This window comes from Pseudophryne corroboree, chromosome 5 (genome assembly GCF_028390025.1).
Source record: "Pseudophryne corroboree isolate aPseCor3 chromosome 5, aPseCor3.hap2, whole genome shotgun sequence".
In the NCBI taxonomy this organism is placed as follows: domain Eukaryota; kingdom Metazoa; phylum Chordata; class Amphibia; order Anura; family Myobatrachidae; genus Pseudophryne; species Pseudophryne corroboree.
The window spans coordinates 842257127-842278368 of NC_086448.1; the positions used below are offsets into that span (position 1 = coordinate 842257127).

Below are 21242 nucleotides of genomic sequence, written 5' to 3' on the forward strand. Positions count from 1 at the left end.
TGCCTGACCATAGCAATCACATTGTATATACTGCCTGACCATAGCAATCACATTGTATATACTGCCTGACCATAACAATCACATTGTATACACTGCCTGACCATAGCAATCACATTGTATATACTGCCTGACCATAGCAATCACATTGTATACACTGCCTGACCATAGCAATCACATTGTATACACTGCCTGACCATAGCAATCACATTGTATATACTGCCTGACCATAGCAATCACATTGTATATACTGCCTGACCATAACAATCACATTGTATACACTGCCTGACCATAGCAATCACATTGTATATACTGCCTGACCATAGCAATCACATTGTATACACTGCCTGACCATAGCAATCACATTGTATACACTGCCTGACCATAGCAATCACATTGTATACACTGCCTGACCATAGCAATCACATTGTATATATACTGCCTGACCATAGCAATCACATTGTATATATAATGCCTGACCATAGCAATCACATTGTATATACTGCCTGACCATAGCAATCACATTGTATACACTGCCTGACCATAGCAATCACATTGTATATACTGCCTGACCATAGCAATCACATTGGCCAATATTTACTAATATTCGTGTTTGAGTCGGTTTGTGTAGTGTTTAAACTCGTTTTGTATCGGGTGCATTTTCATGCAACTTTTTGAATCCATATACGCAAAGTTACTAAGCATTCGAGTTTATTGTTTTCGTGTTTTTCGATGTCAATGCCTGACGTTTTTTTTTGGCACATGTGCAGCCGTCATTGTCGTTTGCGTACGTGTTTTTGTTGTTTTTGCTGGGTTCTTAAGTTAAACGCGGCAGGGTTTTTTTTCTTCCCGCGGCCGCATTTTCACTTTTAGTTTCGATTTTCATCCCCGTTCGTGATTGGTTGTGTTTCAGATGGTAGGAGTGTCTGTGCGCAACCATATAAATACGCCCCAAACCGTCCGCACCTCATGGGTTTAGTTAGTGGTGAGGAGGAGGGAGGTTGTGCTGTGGAGGTAGGTGAATTTGTGGTTTGGTGAGGAGTTTTTTGGGCGATTTCTGAGTGTAGTATTGTGTTTGAAAGTCGTCTTGTCATTCTTGTAGTTTTGTATTTTGTGGTTTTGTCTAATTTTTGGTCCAAGTAATTTTTTTTTATAGTCCCTTGTCACTGTGTGTGTGTGTGTGTGTGTGTGTGTGTGTGTGTGTGTGTGTGTGTGTGTGTGTGTGTGTGTGTGATTTGTGCAGTGGTAGTGGAGGAGTGTGTTGTTTGTCTTTTTCTTTTTCTGTGTTAAGTGTTTAGACACACAATTATGTGTGACTCAGAGGTGAGTGAGGTGGAGGGTGTGAGTGAGGGGGAGGAGGTCGGTCAGGTGGAGGAGGTGAGTGTGAGTGAGGTTAGTGAGGTGGAGGAGGTGGGTGAGGTTGCTGCAGCAGCCTCAAGTGACAGTGATAGTGACAGTCAGAGAGCTCCGCAGCCACGCACCACTACTAAGACTGGGCGGAATGTCAAGTTTAGTTATGCAGAAAATGTGGCATTAGTGTGGGAGCTGATGAAGTATCAGCGCCAGCTATTTGGGCCTGAGTCAGCCAAGGTGCCAACACGGAAGAAGACGGTGTTGTGGGCGAAAGTAGTTGCTGCTGTAAATAGTGAGGGGGTGGTGAAGCGGACGGAGGACACGTGCCGCAAACGGTACTATGACATAAAGCGACGTGTCAAGTCCAAAATGGCCAAGGAGGCGAAGTCGGCTCGCAAAACCGGTGGTGGTCCGCCCTTTATTGCCACATATGTGGACTATGAGGAGCCCATGCGGACTATAATCCCTCCAGAAGTAGTGTCTGCAACCCATGTCCGGGATTCCGATCGCCCCAGGAAGGATGGTGAGCATGTGTATTTGCCTTAACATTCTATGACATTACTTCTGGCTTACTGTATGTTTTAAATGTGTCATGTGACGTTGCATATTACTCCCATCTTCAAGTGTGCGTCATCAAATACATTGTTTTGGGTCATGTTTTATACAAAAGTCAATGTCTTACTTGCTTGTATGTCATGTGGTTTTTGGACAGTACATTTTCCATGTGTAGTTTGGACTTGGTGTGTCATTGAATTGTCCAGCAATAATGTTTTACTTTTGCACATTGTACATTTTGAAAGTTGGACTATGTTTTTTTATTCTGTTATCCATTGTCAAAGTCGAAAAATATTGTTATACATATCCCTTGTACTAACCCCTCATGCACATGCACGCTGCTCGTGCACCCGGTCCCCCGTGCGTACACATATCCGCAAGTTGCGTAAGAGACGCTCCGGCGACTCGTGCGCATGATATGTGTATTTACGGCGGAGTTTGTGAGCGTGTAGCGTGCGACTCGAACATAGCATATTTAACCCAAATAGTGCATTTTGTAGATATAGTTCTCTTAGATCATGTCAGCGAGTAATGTTAGTTTAAACAGTTCCTGGACAGAGAGATTCGTCTTTGCATGAAAGGAAGGGTCAGATAAAGGTTGGTAGGTGATGTCTAGTATCCAGCTGTAGGGTATTTTAAGAGTAACATTCCGGTGTTAGTTAGGAAACGATCGCTTGCTCCTGCGTATAGTTATGTACAAAAGTAGATTATGAACATTAACTGTATTTGCTGTAAATTATACATGTGGCGGGAATCCAGAGGATACCTCCCACCAGAGCAGTTGGGAAAGGACATCGCCTACCTGTTCAAATCCACCTATGACCTTTGCTGTAATGTAGAGACACATCCCTGTGTCCAATGAACAATGAGATTACAGTGACCATTGTATTGTGAATGTATGTTGTGTATAAAAAGACCACTGTTGCCTGGCCGGACACAAGACTCTGAAGGCTTTCTCCCTGATAGCTGAGGACTGGCCCAGGACGCGCTTGCGAACGATTCCCCACGTATGTATATTCTCTGTAGCCATTATTCTCTATTATTCTTTTTAGATTTCTTTGTTAGCCTGTAGTGTATAACTTGTATCTGTTTACCCCTTTTCTCTGAATAATCCGCTGCGGTGTTAGAGCCCAGTGGTTTTACCACAAACCGGTGTTGTGTTTTCACTTTCCTGCAAAGGGCTTTCTTAGCGTCTCAATAGCTATAAGGTGTATATGCATTGTTAAGGTATTACATCGTTGCAGTACTAGACTGCTAAGGTTTAAAGTATAAGCACACCCTTACACTGTTTCATTACTTAAGGTTTACTGTATATCACTCTGTGTGCGTCCGCGCCGCGTGTACATTGTACCCACGGCACGGCGTCTGATACGCTAATAGCGTATCAATACGGTACTCGGTACGCTAACAGCGTGCTTAGTACGAAGCGTGAATCCGTGTGCGTACGTGCCGCTCGTGCGTCGCGCTCACGGCACAGCGTCGGATACGCTAAGTGCATATCCATACGGTACTCAGTACGCAAATAGCGTACTTAGTCCGTAGTGTGTGTAATAAGTCTAGCGGCCATAGCGGCTCCACGGTAATAGTGTATAGCTTTATGTTTTAAGGTGATATTTGACATTATCAATTGGGGGCATCGTCCGGTCCTCCTCATATCCGCAGCCTAGCAGGACAAAGCAGACTTTATCTATCAGCAAAGGGCGGGAAGGTATCCCCTGTTAGCCTTCTATTGGTCAGGTGGATACACTGGTGCTGATTAGATAAGCGTCTGCTCCGCATGGTTTGTAGGGATGCTGGTGGGATCCGAAAGGTAAGAACATAAAGCTATTGTTTGTTTAAATCTGTTAAATTTCTGTTTCGTGCCAACTGCGCACGCAACACACGTAACACACGCACACACCTGTATTTTATTTTTATTTGTGTATTTTGCATATCTACTCGCTTGTTGCCATTAGCATTGATTACGTGCTGAGAAATTTGTTGCTATTTAGTTAAAAATATAGAGTAATATTTAAGGGAGTACGTGTAAAACACACACGCAGCCTGACCTAGTTATAAAGGTTTATACAGGAGATACTGTGTGGTGTTGGTAAGCGATTATAGTTAAATATCTTTTACATTTATAGAAGTGTGGTATTTGTATTACTGCGGACGTATACGGCCATTGTACACGTGTTTCGGAAAAACGTTTGAGACTGAGTACGCAACGTAAAGGCCTACACACGTGGCGTATTTTACGCAACGTGTGTACAGGTACGCCCACTTAATACAAATCACACGATAGCATTGTTTTAGTTTAGGCGATACGGTAGCCACGCGACAATAGCACAAATTTGTTCAGTTTCCACTATTTAGTTTAAAAAAACCTTCTCTTGTTGTGTCACCTCTGGGACTAGGATGTTTCACCTGAATGAAAGTTAATTTTCTGTACAGAAAAATCAAAGTGTATATGAGTGAACGGGCGTGAGTGTGCAAATAAAGGTTTTGTGAACCCAGAAGTCGGGATCCCGTAGGAGACCACATCAGGTGAGTGGACACTTGGTGGCGTGGGAGTGGCTTTCTCACGTTAACATTGTATAAGGTATAAAGGAGCAATTAGTATAACAGCAGACCAAGAGGTCAGCGAAGTCAGAAATCCGCTGACTGAGTCAAGCGAAGCTCTGAAAACCGTGGCCTGAGAAAGGTCAGCGGTGAGAGCGCAGCCCCGGGGGTTTGCGTAGTACCCATATAGGCCCGTTCAGATACGCTCCGGCTGAGGTTTCGCAGCCTAAACAATCGATTCCGTTGGTCGTCCGGCGGATAAGTAATAGTTACTTATACGCAGTGCGACTGTACCGCACGTTAGTGTGTGCAATAGTTAGTTCAACTTGATACCCATTACGCCATTTGCGTAAAATCGCGGGATCATAGACGCTAATTGTACATACAGACGTGATTTGTGTAACAGGTTTTTTTATTTTAAGGGAGTTTCGCTGTTCACTCAGGAAATCTCCAACAACTGATATTTACTGGGAGGGGTAGCACACTCCCACACGCTCTCAGTAAATAGCGGTTACGCAGGGCCCTAGGTTGGGTACGACCAGCATTGGGAACAGTGTGTGGGTCTACTGGCCAACGTGGGCGTGAGTGGGTGAAAGCGCTCGGAGAACTTTCACCGTCGCCTTACCACTGAGTAATTTGGTTTTTGTAGGAATTAGCTGAGAAGGCAATACCTGCAAAAGAATGGGGGCCAGTTGCTCAAGTAAGGGACGATCAACCAGGGTTCAGGTTGATAATCGACGGCCCAAAGGGTCGGCGAGGTACATAATGTGTGAGAAATATGGATCACACGCAGAGGTCTTATGCAATGAATGGGAACGTATGACTGTGGAAGATAGGGAACCGTTCCCTAGGGTAGGCAGTTTTAGTCCTGAGGTGTTGCAAAATTTAAGGAGAAGGATATGTCTGATAAAATCCAGGAAACAAAGGATTTGACATTATGATTGTTTACAGTTATGGCAACAGGAGGGTGAGATACAACGGGGATTAGCTCAAGCAGCTGGTTCCAACCCTAGCAGGAAACTGATAGCAACTGCACCACCACCACCACCGTACATTACAGGGGAGAAAATGGCTACAGAGAATGGCATACTGATATACGATAAGAGTGCACTTAATAAATGTATTAATGACGATAAGAGTAAAGTAGATAAATGTATTAATGCTAACCCGTGCAAGTTGTATCCCATCTTAAACTTCCCTCAGGACTGCGACCAAGAAGATGAGCCCAGCACGATATCGGCACTCTCTCTAGCAGCCACCATACAAGATACTCAAGTGGGCACGGCCCAACCAGTAAGAGCAGTAGCGAAGGCCCCTAGTGGAGGGACAGGTGAGGTCGTGTCCACAGGTAAGTACGGTACTGTACATTATGCAGAAACAATTGCACCTCACATTGTAGAAGCAACCCAGAGTGATGTAATTGAACTGAATCCTGTCAGGGTGATCGCAGTCCCCAATGGGAAGACTGACGCTCTAGGAATCACTCCCGTCAGGAACATTGCTATGCATTGCCCCTGGTCCCGGACAGAGTTGAGGACAATTATGTCTGAATTTCCCGATCCCAGGAAAGATCTAGCCGCATGTCAGATGTTTATTAGAGAACTAGGTAATGCCACCGAACCCAATAACAAAGATTGGCGGACAGTGCTACGGGCATGTTTGCCCTCCAATATTGACCCTGTGAAATTCATTGCGGACTGTAAATTAGATGCAGAAGTACCTCTCACTGATGAGTACAATCAGGAGAACGTAAAACAGATCAATCTGCAGTTAGGAGTATATTTCCCAACTGTTGTCAAGTGGAATAAAATATTCTCCATTAGACAAAAGGAAGGTGAAACTGCCTCTGACTATTTCCATCGAGCACTGCAGGAAATGGCTAGATTTACTGGGATCGAAGATATTAAGGATAATGTGCACCATAGGGAGGTAGCGGTGTCCGTATTAATGGACGGATTAAAGGAAGTGTTGAGAACCAGGGTACAAACCACTCAACCAAGTTGGAGAGGTATCTCGGTGGCTGCGTTAAGAGAGTCCGCTATTGAGCATGATCGGAACATCATTAGGCACAGGGAGTCACAGGGGGATAAGCTGATGACAGTAAGTATCAAAGCCCTGACAACGAAGCCACATCAGCCTAAACCCCAAACCCCTGTTGGTAAGTCGTATATGGTAAAATGTTTTAACTGTCAGAGAGAAGGACATTACGCACGAAACTGTAATTTTAAAGACCCACATAAGGTATATCGACCCCCTAGACCAGAACATAACACACAGTATGACGCACGTAATTGGGATCAGGGACCGCAGAGGAGAAGTTATGAACCGCATGCAGGGGAAACAAAGAGGTACCCACCAAAGAGAGACTGGCAGGTCTCTGAAAATTCTCAGTTACCCCCCTCACATATTGTAGCTGCCAGCGCGCTGCGGGGGGGACACCACACACCATAGAGGGGGGGCCACACCTGTAGTCTGCAGCCAGTGAAATTAATTGCGAGCCTTGGAAGTGAACCTGAGGTCACAATTGATGTAGCTGGTAGATCACTACCTTTCCTTGTAGATACGGGGGCGGCCAAGTCAGTGTTAAATTCAACGGTGGGTATGAAAACCACGGGTAAAACAATTCCAGCAATGGGAGTAACAGGAGTAGTACAACACTACCCTTTAAGTAAACCAGCAGAGATTACGATAGGGCCTTTGCAGACCAAGCACTCCTTTTTGCTAGCTGCATCGGCTCCGACTAATCTACTTGGGAGAGATTTACTGTGTAAGATGGGGTGTGTCATATATTGTACTCCTGAAGGTGTTTTCTTAGATATACCCGAGAATCACGCTCAGGAAGTGCAGGATATGTTAGACTCCCCACAAAGGTTAATGTCACACACTGCTGTTACAGACAGGTGTCCATCCAAGGTAGAGGAAATGATCTCCCAGATACCGGAGTCCCTCTGGACCAAAGATGGACAAGACACTGGATTGATGGCAAATGTAGCTCCTTTAGTAGTGCAAGTAAAAGATGGTAGGATAGCTCCAAAAATCCCACAGTATCCTCTGAAGCCAGAGGTGGAATTAGGAGTGTACCCAATCATAGAGCGGTTGCTACAACAGGGCATCCTAGTTAGAACGTCCAGCACTGCCAATAGTCCCATCTTCCCTGTGAAAAAGAGTGGGTGAGGGGTTACAGGCTAGTGCAGGATCTAAGGGGGATAAACAAAATAGTTGAGAGCCAATTCCCCGTAGTGCCAAATCCAGCTGTCATCCTTATGCAAATCCCTCCTACTGCCAAATTTTTCACTGTTATTGACCTCTGCTCCGCCTTCTTCTCGGTCCCTCTGCACCCTGACAGCCAATACTTGTTTGCATTTACATACAGGGGAGTACAGTACACCTGGACTCGCTTACCACAAGGTTTCATTGACAGCCCAAGTATTTTCTCACAGGCTTTGCATGATTGTTTACAATCCTTTCAACCTGAGAGCGGATCAGTATTAATACAGTATGTAGATGACTTACTGCTGTGTTCTGATTCACTCGAATCGTCCTTGAGAGACACGAAACAGCTGTTGTTTCATCTTTCTGATACGGGACACAAGGTTTCAAAGGACAAGTTGCAGTTATGCCAGACCAAGGTAAAATATTTGGGACATTGCTTAACACAAGGACTGAGACACCTCACTACTGATAGAATACAGGCGATTCGCGACATGACTCTGCCACAAACCCAGCAACAGATCCGCACTTTCCTAGGAATGTGTGGGTATTGCCGAAACTGGATCCCAGGGTTTTCCATTCTAGCATTACCTTTGCAAGAGATGGTCTTCGTCAAACAAACCAGATCGGATTTCGCACACAGACGAGTCCGAACTGGCATTTGAGAGACTCAAACAGTGCCTATCACAGGCACCAGCATTAGGTATGCCAGATTATGGGAAACCCTTTGAATTGTCTGGTACGGAGAGTGCTGGGTGTGCGGCAGGTGTTTTAACCCAGAGACATGGTGATGCCAGCAGGCCGGTAGCTTACTACAGTGCACAATTGGACACCGTAGCACAGTCTCTCCCCACATGCTTGCGAAGTGTTGCAGCGATAGCATTGCTAGTGAGTAAAAGCGAAGATGTAGTGTTAGGACACAACCTGACCATCCATACACCTCATGCAGTGTCAGCTTTACTGAATTCTGCCCAAACCAGACACGTCTCATCAGCACGGTTTACAAGGTGGGAATTAGCACTAATGGCCCCTGTAAACATCACCATAAGGAGATGCAGCGCACTAAATCCTGCAACGTATCTCCCAGGTGTGCCTGGACAGGCACAAAGGGTGGGGGATGAGAGTGATGGTGAAGGAGGATTTAGTATAGACACTGACACACATGATTGTATGGAATATTTGACTCAAACTTTCACTGCAAGGCCCGACATTAGTGACAACCCACTGGAAGGCGTAGATTTTACTTTTTACACTGACGGTAGTTGCCACAGACAGACGGACTCGGGAGACTTGTGTACTGGATACGCAGTCGTAGATGACAAAGGTACCATAGAAGCGGAACCCCTGGGCCCACCTCACTCAGCACAAGTTGCTGAGTTGGTCGCCCTAACCATAGCGTGTGAATTGGCTAAGGGTAAGTCAGCCAATATCTACACGGATTCTAGGTATGCCTTTGGAGTAGTGCATGATTTCGGGGCCCTATGGCGCCTCAGAAATTTCATGACGGCAGCTGGCACACCCGTGGCGCATGCGACCCACATCAAAAGACTTCTAGCAGCGATACAGGAACCTGACAGAGTGGCTGTTATCAAGTGTAAAGCCCACACGTACAGCCAAGACCCAGTGTCACTTGGTAACAGTCGGGCAGACGAAGCTGCTAAATCAGCAGCCAGCACCCCCATACAGACAGACATCACACAACTGATGTTATTCAATACCGTCAACACACAAAAATTGAGTGAAATGCAAAATTTGTGTTCCCCACAGGAAAAGGTAGTCTGGAGGTCAAAAGGATATGGCCAGGAGTCCTCAGGACTCTGGACAGATGGACAGGGTAAGCCAGTGGCTCCCAGAGCATACCTTCCAAGTATAGCTGAGGCGGCACATGGTCTGACTCATCTGGGCAAAGAGGGTATGTGCAAGTTGGTAAGAGCCTACTGGTGCACGCCAGGATTCTCTTCTCATGCGGGTAAAAGAGCAATGACATGCCTTACCTGCTTGAGGAAGAATATTGGAAAGTCAATACCAACAGAACCATCCCATATCCCACCAACAGACGGCCCTTTTCAGGTAATACAGATTGATTTCATACAATTGCCACCCTGTAGAAATTTAAAGTATGTGTTGGTTTGTATTGATGTGTTTTCAAATTGGGTAGAAGCGTTCCCCGCTGCCACAAATACTGCTGTGTTTACTGCAAAGAAAATTGTGCAGGGATTTGTGTGCAGGTATGGTATCCCTAGGATAATTGAAAGTGATAGGGGTACCCATTTTACAGGTGAAGTCTTTCAGGTAATGTGCAAATTAATGGGAATTAATATTAAGCTGCATACTCCGTACCGCCCACAGGCGAGTGCAAAAGTGGAAAGAGTAAACAGCACTATTAAGAACAAGCTGAGCAAAGTGATGGCTGAAACTGGATTGTTGTGGCCAGAAGCTTTGCCACTTGTATTGTACAGCATCGGAACCACTCCCAGGTCCCCTCTTAACCTATCACCCTTTGAGATTCTTTTTGGTCGACAACCCCATGTAATGATTGACCCCCAGGATGATTTGAAATGCAATAATGAAGTGACTGTAAAGTATTTGGTTAAGATGAGCAAGCAGTTGAGGAATCAAAACAGCAATCTAAATCAGGATTATGTAATGATTCGAAATTTTCTACGCTCAGGGTGCCTGATTGACCGGTGGGAAGGACCGTACCAAGTCTTACTGACCAGCACGACAGCATTGAAGGTTGCCGAAAGAGAGACTTGAGTCCACTCGTACCACTGTAAGAAGGTCGCTGACCCAGAGAAAGCCCGTGACAAAGAGCAGAGTGTAGAGGAAATCGTATCACTGGAGTGCCTGTTCCGGGAGGGTTGAGAGGCAGGACTGTTGTCACGGCACCTGAGCACAGAGAACTACAAGATCAGAGGCGGTTGTCGCACCAGTTTTCTTTCCCTTCTATTATTTTCTTTACCTCCCATTACCACTCTTTCTTTCTCCTCCTGCAAGATGGACTTACCCCAAGAGACTGCGTTCCGGGTTTTCCTGGTGACCCTGTTGTTGACCAGAGCAGTCTATTTCGGTGAGAGTACCAGAGAGGTCGAGAAAGGATCTGGAATGGGTTCTGATGACAAAGACGGATTAGTAGAATTCCAAGAGCAACACAGTCACCGAGCAAAGGCGAGTATCAGAAAACGATCTGGTAGTCATGAAACTAGGAGACATTGTGAAGGATTGTTAGCTGAGGAGAATTGTATCTGTAGAAATTGTGAAAACATAGTTGAGGACGGGTGCATCCAGAGATGTCAGTCCAGCCTTAATATCAACATGGACCGTCATCCATTGAGTGACTATCACTCATTAGTGGGTAAGGTTTTAAACCAAACGGAATGCTGGGTGTGCTCACAAGTACCTCAAGGTCAGAGCAAGTCAGGATTAGTACCGTACCCTTTAACACTAGATGAGGTACTTGAATTAAAGGGGGGGAGACCGGTGGACAAGAAATTTAATATTTCTAGGCCTCCTAGTTTGAAGCTCTACCAATATCATGTGGATAGGTCCTTAATATGTTTTAACATTTCCAATCCCCGAAAGCTGGGAAATTGGGAAGTGACATGGAACAACCAAACCATGGCATTTTCACACAGAGCCGATAGAATGCCCGTAGACCCAGAACTTATACGCCAAATAGTCGACGGTGGGAGATATTTTCGGTACAGGTATACTCTAGGAAGTAGGACCATGCGGGTTGGAGAAGTATCACCAGGATACTGTGCGCATATCATACAGCCTGATACGTGTACTGAACAAATGAGAGAGTTAAGGATAGGATTTTTCACCTGGAAGGTTTGCAATATGGTGATGTCATATTCTGTCCCATATGTTCTCCCCGATGATGCTTATTTCATATGCGGGAGGAAGGCGTATAAGTGGCTTGCCCCAAACTCAGAGGGATTGTGTTACATTGGAAGAGTGTTGCCAGAAGTAATGACCATTACCCATAATAAGATGAAAGACGTTCACCGCAATGCTCAAGCTCCTTACACTCACACTCATTACGAACACATTGTTAAGAGACACCTTATAGATAGGACAGAGCACGCAGCCTCTGATTTGATCCACGAATCCACCGGGATTCAATTCCTACTCGCGTTAGATATCACCCGTACCGCCAGAGGAATTATAAATTTTAGGTATATTCATGTGCTAGCGAACCTGATAGACAATATCACCGAGATGTATGATGACACTGGGAGGGAATTGCAAGCTTACAAAACGGAACTGATCCAGCACAGGATGGTTCTTAATTACATCACAGCGGTGACAGGCGGGTATTGTGTCACCCTAGCAACTCAGTATGGTGTGAAATGCTGTACATCTATTACAAACAGCACTGATAACCCCACTGAGGTCATAGATCAAAAGATGGACGATATCTTGCAGTTGAAGTGGGAGTTCCGAAGGAGACACAACCTTACCCTGACTGCTGTGAGTAATGAACTGACCGGCTGGGTTTCATGGTTGAACCCACGCAATTGGTTCTCAGGTTTAGGAGAATGGGCTCAAAATGTTATTGTGAATGTAGGAAAGTTTCTCTTTTGTATCCTGGGAGTTGTCATAATGATTGGTTTGATATTTAGATGTGTTCGGATTTTAATGCAGCGCAAGCGCAGTACCAAAGTGATGAGTTAAAGGAGCGAGGGCATTGTTACAACAACTGGTTTAATTTATGACCCATCAATTGAGACAATGTTGTGATAAGACGTGATTCCACGGTCCGTTTCTTCCACCCGTTTCTCCTTTGTTTTTCTCCCAAGCGAAAAGACATCCATTCGGAAGAAGACTAAAGACTTTGATGCAGAAGACTACAGACCTTTGATGGACATTTCTACAGACTTTGAGAGACGCTTAGAGACTTTAAAGACTTTTTATGGACACTTGAAAGACTTTGATTATCACCCACAGCAAGGATACACCTATCCGGACAAGACTTCAACAGACACCCAAAGATGATTGCACACATTATCATATGAATGTATTTGTGACATGTTTCTAATCTTCATCTCTACAATCTTCAGGTAGTGACACACATAGTCGACAGGTGATATAGGTACATATATGAGCACTCACATGTTTTTCCCCCCTCCATGTATCATCAACTAATGTGCGCCCCATTTGTTGGAACAAGAAGCCGAAAAGAGCTCGGTAGTGTTTGTTGGCCCACTTACAGACCCTTAATACAGGATAAGAAGGATTTAATGTATACTTCGCAATACCTCGAAGCTTATCTAGAACATGTACGGCACGATGATACATGCCCCCCAGATATGAAGTTCATACATACATACATGCTTTTGCTATCCCACTAGGCCATACATTTCCCGCCTACTCCTCTCCTCCCTCCACCCAATCATTTATAGGTATTTCATTGTATTGTATATTTTTCTGCTTGATTGTTTAGATTGTAGCAGTTATTGTTGACTGCCAAAGGGTGGACTGTCAAAGTCGAAAAATATTGTTATACATATCCCTTGTACTAACCCCTCATGCACATGCACGCTGCTTGTGCACCCGGTCCCCCGTGCGTACACATATCCGCAAGTTGCGTAAGAGACGCTCCGGCGACTCGTGCGCATGATATGTGTATTTACGGCGGAGTTTGTGAGCGTGTAGCGTGCGACTTGAACATAGCATATTTAACCCAAATAGTGCATTTTGTAGATATAGTTCCCTTAGATCATGTCAGCAAGTAATGTTAGTTTAAACAGTTCCTGGACAGAGAGATTCATCTTAGCATGATAGGAAGGGTCAGATAAAGGTTGGTAGGTGATGTCTAGTATCCAGCTGTAGGGTATTTTAAGAGTAACATTCCAGTGTTAGTTAGGAAAAGATCGCTTGCTCCTGCGTATAGTTATGTACAAAAGTAGATTATGAACATTAACTGTATTTGCTGTAAATTACACATGCGGCGGGAATCCAGAGGATACCTCCCACCAGAGCAGTTGGGAAAGGACATCGCCTACCTGTTCAAATCCACCTATGACCTTTGCTGTAATGTAGAGACACATCCCTGTGTCTAATGAACAATGAGATTACAGTGACCATTGTATTGTGAATGTATGTTGTGTATAAAAAGACCACTGTTGCCTGGCCGGACACAAGACTCTGAAGGCTTTCTCCCTGATAGCTGAGGACTGGTCCAGGACGCGCTTGCGAACGATTCCCCACGTATGTATATTCTCTGTAGCTATTATTCTCTATTATTCTGTTTAGATTTCTTTGTTAGCCTGTAGTGTATAACTTGTATCTGTTTACCCCTTTTTTCTGAATAATCCGCTGCGGTGTTAGAGCCCAGTGGTTTTACCACAAACCGGTGTTGTGTTTTCACTTTCCTGCAAAGGGCTTTCTTAGCGTCTCAATCGCTATAAGGTGTATATGCATTGTTAAGGTTTTATGGTATTACATCGTTGCAGTACTAGACTGCTAAGGTTTAAAGTATAAGCACACCTTTACACTGTTTCATTACTTAAGGTTTACTGTATATCACTCTGTGTGCGTCCGCGCCGCGTGTACGTTGTACCCACGGCACGGCGTCTGATACGCTAATAGCGTATCAATACGGTACTCGGTACGCTAACAGCGTGCTTAGTACGAAGCGTGAATCCGTGTGCGTACGTGCCGCTCGTGCGTCGCGCTCACGGAACAGCGTCGGATACGCTAAGTGCGTATCCATACGGTACTCAGTACGCAAATAGCGTACTTAGTCCGTAGTGTGTGTAATAAGTCTAGCGGCCATAGCGGCTCCACGGTAATAGTGTATAGCTTTATGTTTTAAGGTAATATTTGACATTATCACCATGTGCAATGTTTCCAAATCAGTGGTTGATATGTTAGAGGCTGGAGTAGTGCAAAGTGTCTTTGAAGGCAGTTACATGTGTAATTTCATTAGTACTCAATGTAATATTGTTTAAGTCAAGGCCACTATTTGCTGGTTCATTTTGAGTCTGTATTTGTACACTGACACAACAACTGCAGACTTAGTTACCTTACTGGGTTTTTTTTTTGTTTTTTTTTGTTGGCCTCATATTGTGTTAATGTGTGTTTGGAGTGCCACATCACAGACCTATTTCTATATTGCATCTGTTTTTTTTTTTGTTTTTTTCCCCCCCATTTTATTTGAAAATTAAGCTGTGTGTGTTTTGGCTTGTTAGTGTATGTTTTTGGAATTGTGTCCTATGTCTGTGTCCTGTATATGATTCCCTGTGTTGCACTTTCCATAGTGCCTATGGCTATTGGACAATGTTTTGGGTTTGTTGTTGTGCTTTTTGTGTTTATTGTCCTTATTTTTAGATTCCTAATAAAACATCCATTTTTTAAAGATGTAATGTTTATAAGCATAATGGGTGGATGTGTTAACAATAGCATGAATAATTTTTTTTTATTTTTATTTTTTGGATTTACAGTGTTGAAAAAAAGCAGTACTGGTCGTCCTACAGTCACTCCCATCACATCTGATGATGATGACGCTGCGGAAGCAGGTAAAGTGCACATTGTAGTATAGGTTAGGTTTGTAAATGAATGGCCATAACAAAATGTCACTTTCAATACTAGGTCCATCCAAAGAAGTCTTAAGCAGCAGAAGGCGCACTTCTGGAACACACCACAAAAAACATCTCCCAGCAAAGAAAGTAAAGTCTGATGTCCAGGGCCAACCACAGCAGGCTACCACGCCACGAACTTTATCTACTGTTTGTTCGGTGCCCCCACTCCAAATTTTGGACACACCTCCAAGACGCCAACCACACTCCCCTCATCTTGATTGTGAGTAACAAACTGTGATAACAATTAAAAATGTCAGATCTGTAAAAAACCATTTACTTAAACTCATTAAGTAAATACCCATCAAAATCTGCTATACTTTCCCAAGTCAGTAAAACATGAAATGGAAACCTAACAAAATGGCCTTCACAACATCCAGTAAAGATATGTATGTCCACATCAGCCAAACAGTAGCACAATGTGTGGAAGATGCTGCAACAGAAACTCATGTGTAATCTTTGCAAATAGTAATGCTGGCCATACATCAGGACGATATCTTTCCAACCAGCCAACTAGTTGGCTGGTTGGAAAGATAATCTGGCAGTGTGTGGGAGCATACGATTATCAGCCGTTTGCTCCCACACACTGAAAAACGGCCAGAAACGGTCTGTCCAACTAGTTGGGAAAATCAAACCTGTTTGATTTTCCCAACTAATCGTTCAGGTGTAGGGGAAACTTTCCCCCCAACTGAACGATTACTAGGCGGACACTGCCTGCTAGAGTCCGCCTACTTTTGCCTCTCTGTTCCATCCCCCTCCGGCCACCTCACCGCTCCCACCTTTCCTGCCTCACCGCTCCGTCCATCTCTGTCCGCACCGGCCGCCAGCCTCAATCCCGCTCCGGCCGCCAGCCTCTGTCCCGCGCCGGGACCACGTCACCGCCGCCTCGTCCATCCCACCGCTGCCTTCAGCGCCACCTCACCGCGGGATCCTGTGAAAACCGGACCGGATCACTTTCCGGAACGCCGGACCAGATCAGCTCCCTGCAGCGACCTCTGCCGCTGGGGAGCTGTGTAAGTGCGTCCCCGCCAGGGAGCGTGTCCACGGACGGGCTGTCAGCGGTGAGGGAGAGTTGTCTGCAGGCTCCCCTCTCGAAGCTGCTGCTGCTCCTGCACTGCTAGGAGGCTGTCAGCCCTGCACAGTGGCGCTGTCTGTGCGCTGCTGTCACACAGGGAAACGATGTGCAGGGCTGACAGCCTCATAGTTACCCCGCTGATACTACACTCGGGCAGAGGGAGGGGGAAGAACGGAGATAGCTGCTGGTGCTGCAGCTCATCTATTTCAAACACTGGCTGCATAGGGAGGGGGATTTTTTTAATGCAATAAAATATAAATAAATAATAAATGGCCACTTGCAAACTGTTATTTTTGGGAGGGTAGGGGGTGTGAACACGCCGCCATTGTAAAAAATATAATTAAAACTAGTTTTTGTAAGCAGCGCCACACGCAGTGGCGCCGAGAGGCGGGTATTCGGGTATTAATTACCACATCCCAGGCTGAGCTGGAGGGGCCAGACAGGGGAGTCCGCTTCCCCCTTACCAAATATACTTCCTCCTGGCGGTGCTGTGCGGCGCTATCTTCCCAGTGACAACATCGGGAAGATGTCCGCCGCACATTGAAAGCAAAGACTGTGTCAGAGTCTTTGCTCTGTAGTGCACATGCGCCATGTTCCCAGATGTAACTGGGAAGATGGCGCCGCCCGCCGAAGAGGAGGGACCCGCTTCCGATCAAGCAATTTGGCCCCGTTGAATAAATTGCGCACGACTAATACTTTAATCAATTATTTCTTTTAGGGGTGTAGACACAACCCCAATTTAGGCCAGACCCGGTTACATTACTGGGACTCAGCATGGCTCTCCATGCCCCTGACCACACGCTCTATTGTGGGGTGGGGCGCCGTTATACCCATTCCGGTTGGTAGAATTGGGTGCAGAACACCCAAACAAACTTAGATGTTCAGGGTGCCGGAATGAGGATCACCTTAGATATCAGTTCCAGGTGCCGGAATGGGGTGCAGACCATCTTAGATAGCTGTTCCTTGTGCCGGAACGGGGTGCAGACAACATTAGATACCCGCTCCGGGTGCCGGAATGGTGTGCAGACCACCCAGATAATCTTAGATAGCTGTTCAGAGTGCCGGAATAGGGCGCAGACCACCTCAGATACCTGTTCCGGGTGCCGGAACAGAGCTCAAACCACCTTAGACAACTGTTCTGGGTGCCGGAACAGGATGCAGACCACCTTAGATTGCTGTTTCAGGTGCCAGAATGGTACTATTGCATCCTGCACCAGGATTCAACCGTGGTACCCGCAAGCCCCGCCATAACACCCCTTCCCAACACACTTAGGTGGTCAGCTATTGCCCCTCATACACTTAAGATATATGGTGGTATGAGAGAGAGAGATATGACGGGATGGGAAATGTGGGTGTGCGAGAGAGACGTGTTGGAGAGTGAGCTGTGGGTGTGCGAGACAGACGTGATGGAGAACGAGATGTGGGTGTGCAAGACAGACGTGATAGAGAGAGAGAGATGTGGGTGTACGAGAGAGAAGTGATGGAGAGCGAGATGTGGGTGTGCGAGAGAGACGTGATGGAGATCCATAGTTCACTATAAAAATAAGTACATTTAATAAATGTATGGTGGTGAAAGAAAAGCCAAGTTTCACTGAAATAAAGACACTTCTGCATGTTTTGAATTGAAACCCCCCCCCACAAAAACTGAAGTACTGTAGGCAGGCACTGTCTGCCTACTTCGGTGACATCACAAGTTGGACAGAAGTTGGCAGGTTGGTTGGTCTGATGAAAAGTTGGTTAGATGTGTGGAGCACTGGTAAAAAGTTGGTTAGATGTGTGGGGCACTGTTTTAGTTGAACAGACAAGTTGGATGGTTGGAAGTTTGGAGTGTTGGAGAAAAGTTGGTCTGAAGTTGGTCTGATGTATGGCTAGCATAAGTTTGTTCGAATCATTTACACATGTGTGTTTGTCCTAACATTGCCAACTGCATACAAAAACATTACTATGTTTTGGTTGGAGACACTATAAGGCAACACATTATGGATTCCAATGTGTTTTTAGTCAGGAGTATGTCTGATGTACCATACAACTCATGTGTTTGCTTTCAGAATGAAGTAACCAGACACATTTGCCACAAACAGGCATACAGTATGTATGTATTGAAGTAATGAGTGATGATGTTGCTAGGCCGGATATCTGAAAGCACCAGTCCATTACATGTGTTCCATGTTTAGTGCTTTGTACCAATGTATTAAACATATGGATAAGTAACGGATAAATGTTTTTAATTTCAGCTTCTAGTCCAGGTACCAGCATCCCTCCGCAACAACAGCAACACAGTGACATGGATGACACAATCACGTTAGAAATGCATCCAGTAATCGAAGGAATCAGCCCCCCAGCACCTGTGAGTACTCCACCACAGCAAAGCACACCACCACCCCAACACAGCCCAACAACACCAGTAACACAAGGCCCTGATCAAGTGATCTGGACCATTTGGGCTAGACAGTAGGCCACTAATGAAGATTGCCTGCGTAGGCAGACCCAAATGTTTGCAAGCCTACCATCTCACCTCAGAGGAATCAGCAGAAATCTGAGTAGACAAAATGAAACAAACACAAGAATTGCAAATACCATGGAAATCATGCGTGCAGACATTACACATGTCATGGGCAACTTACAGCGCATAATTGAAGAACAGCACAGACAACAGCAAAGCTATATAAACATTTTAGAAAGCAATCAAATGATCAATGAATCCATGTCCAGAATTGTAGACAATCAAAATGCTGCAACACGTGAACTCAATGCCTCCCTCACTAACCTCAATGAAACACTCAGATCCCTGCAGCAACATCAAGCAAGCAGCAGTTCTGGTACGACTACTCCAAATGTGACGCCAGTGTCATCACCACCAAGGCGCTCCACCAGAGCACGCCAACACGACAGTGGTAAAGGCAAAGGCCAGGACAAGCAACCACCCAAATAAACTTTTTTTTTTTTTAAAACACACCCATTTCTTTAAAGAGAAGAGAAACAAAACACTTACCAAGTGTATGATTAACAGAATATATATAACACTTAGCTCCTTGACAATTTGTACAACATCATTAATTATAACTGGTACAAACAACAACAGGAATTTTTTTTGCAAATTTCTTCTTTATCATCTTTGTATTTTTTGTTAGCAGGAAACTGTTGTTTGAGCTGCACATAGATGTTAGCATGCAGAAAGCAGACCACTTGATTTTTTTCTAATCATTACTCTTTCTAGATTCTAATCATTCTTTAAGCCAGCAGACAGACTAATTGGCAGCCAGGCAGATTGTCTTAAGCAGGCAGAAAGCAGACCACTTGATTTTTTTTCTAATCATTACTCTTTCTAGATTATAATCATTCTTTGAGCCAGAAGACAGACTAATTGGCAGCCAGGCAGATTGTCTTAAGCAGGCAGAAAGCAGACCACTTGATTTTTTTTCTAATCATTACTCTTTCTAGATTCTAATCATTCTTTGAGACAGCAGACAGACTAATTGGCAGCCAGGCAGATTGTCTTAAGCAGGCAGAAAGCAGACCACTTGATTTTTTTCTAATCATTACTCTTTCTAGATTCTAATCATTCTTTCAGCCAGGAGACAGACTAATTGGCAGCCAGGCAGATTCATCCATGACCAATACAATTTACAATGTGAATTGTATCTGTTTAACATTTCTTCTCTAGATGAATTGACAATAAAAACACAATTGAGTTGGCTAAAAGTGTCCTAATATGTTGGGGATAATATTTAGATAATTCAGTCCGAAAATGACTGACATTATTGTTGTGCCATGTTTGTGTGTGTTAAAAATAAGTAATCAGATTTAAAAACATGATGCAGAAACAACAACATTTGAAATATTTGAAAGTTGAACACAAATGTGTGTAATAATGGATATATGTTGAAAAATGTGTATTGCCTTACAAATCTACAAGATTTGGGCTGCAAACATAAGGAAATAAATTATTTTGCATGAGAGAAGTTTGTGTCCCTTTTATAAGCATCCTAATTCAGGTTAGAATGATTTGTAAGTGTCAACACATGTAAACACGGATGAAAAAAGCAGGTCTATTTTTTTGCCGCTTTTTTTACGATTCGCAAAAAAATACGACCGCAATTGAGCACTCAGAAACTAACATCCAAATACGAATGAATAGTGAATTCCCGTATTCTATGAAATAACAGCCGCGTTTGACCGATGGTCTATTCATTCGTATTTGTGAACGTTGTCATTCAAACCATTACGAATAGTCCAAACACTGCCGAGATTGGTGCTTAGTGAATTCCCGGATTGGGACTTAGAAAAAAAAACACAAATCGGGCAAACTCGGATTTTTAGTAAATACTGGCCCTTGTATATACTGCTTGACCACAGCAATCACATTGTATATACTGCCAGACCATAGCAATCACATTGTATACACTGCCTGACCATAGTAATCATATCTCCTATATAATAGCCCAGATCTGTCACTCTGTGACTGTGTGGCTAACGCTGGGCGAAGTCACAGCACTGGGCGGAGTCACCGTGATGGGCGGAGATAGAGCCATACAGTCACAGCATCTGCAGGGAGCTACACCATGCCCTGTGACAGCAGCAGTCTGAGGAACAAGGTGCCCAGTGACACTACCTACCTACAGTGTAGGGAGGTGACCCTGCCTAGCCGGAGCAGCAGCGAGAGGTACACCACGGCCACTGACAGCAGGGAGGGGTACACCGCGGATACGGAAGGTAATTGTAGGTAGCCGCCCGCAGCTCCTCTCCCAGATAGATACCATGGCTGGCGGATCGCACCCACTCCCCAGCCCAGGGGACGCCAGGTGATGCACCGCTATATGAGCACCTGCTGCAGACAGACATGGAGGTGCCATGCTGGGCGGCAAGGACGGAACTCTCACCACTGACCGTTGCTGTTGCGCCGGAGCTCCCTCTGTCTGCAGACT

At 44.9% G+C, this 21242-nt stretch overlaps 1 protein-coding gene across 1 annotated transcript; it reads left to right on the forward strand.

Annotated features, from left to right (window-relative positions):
- Positions 1–1489: 1489 nt before the first annotated feature.
- LOC134929526 (uncharacterized) lies at positions 1490–20249 on the forward strand. Its single transcript, XM_063925122.1, has 4 exons — positions 1490–1873; positions 15108–15182; positions 15256–15465; positions 18552–20249. The coding sequence occupies exons 1-4, from the start codon at positions 1546–1548 to the stop codon at positions 18770–18772; spliced, it is 834 nt and encodes a 277-aa protein (XP_063781192.1). The 5' UTR covers positions 1490–1545; the 3' UTR covers positions 18773–20249.
- Positions 20250–21242: the final 993 nt, after the last annotated feature.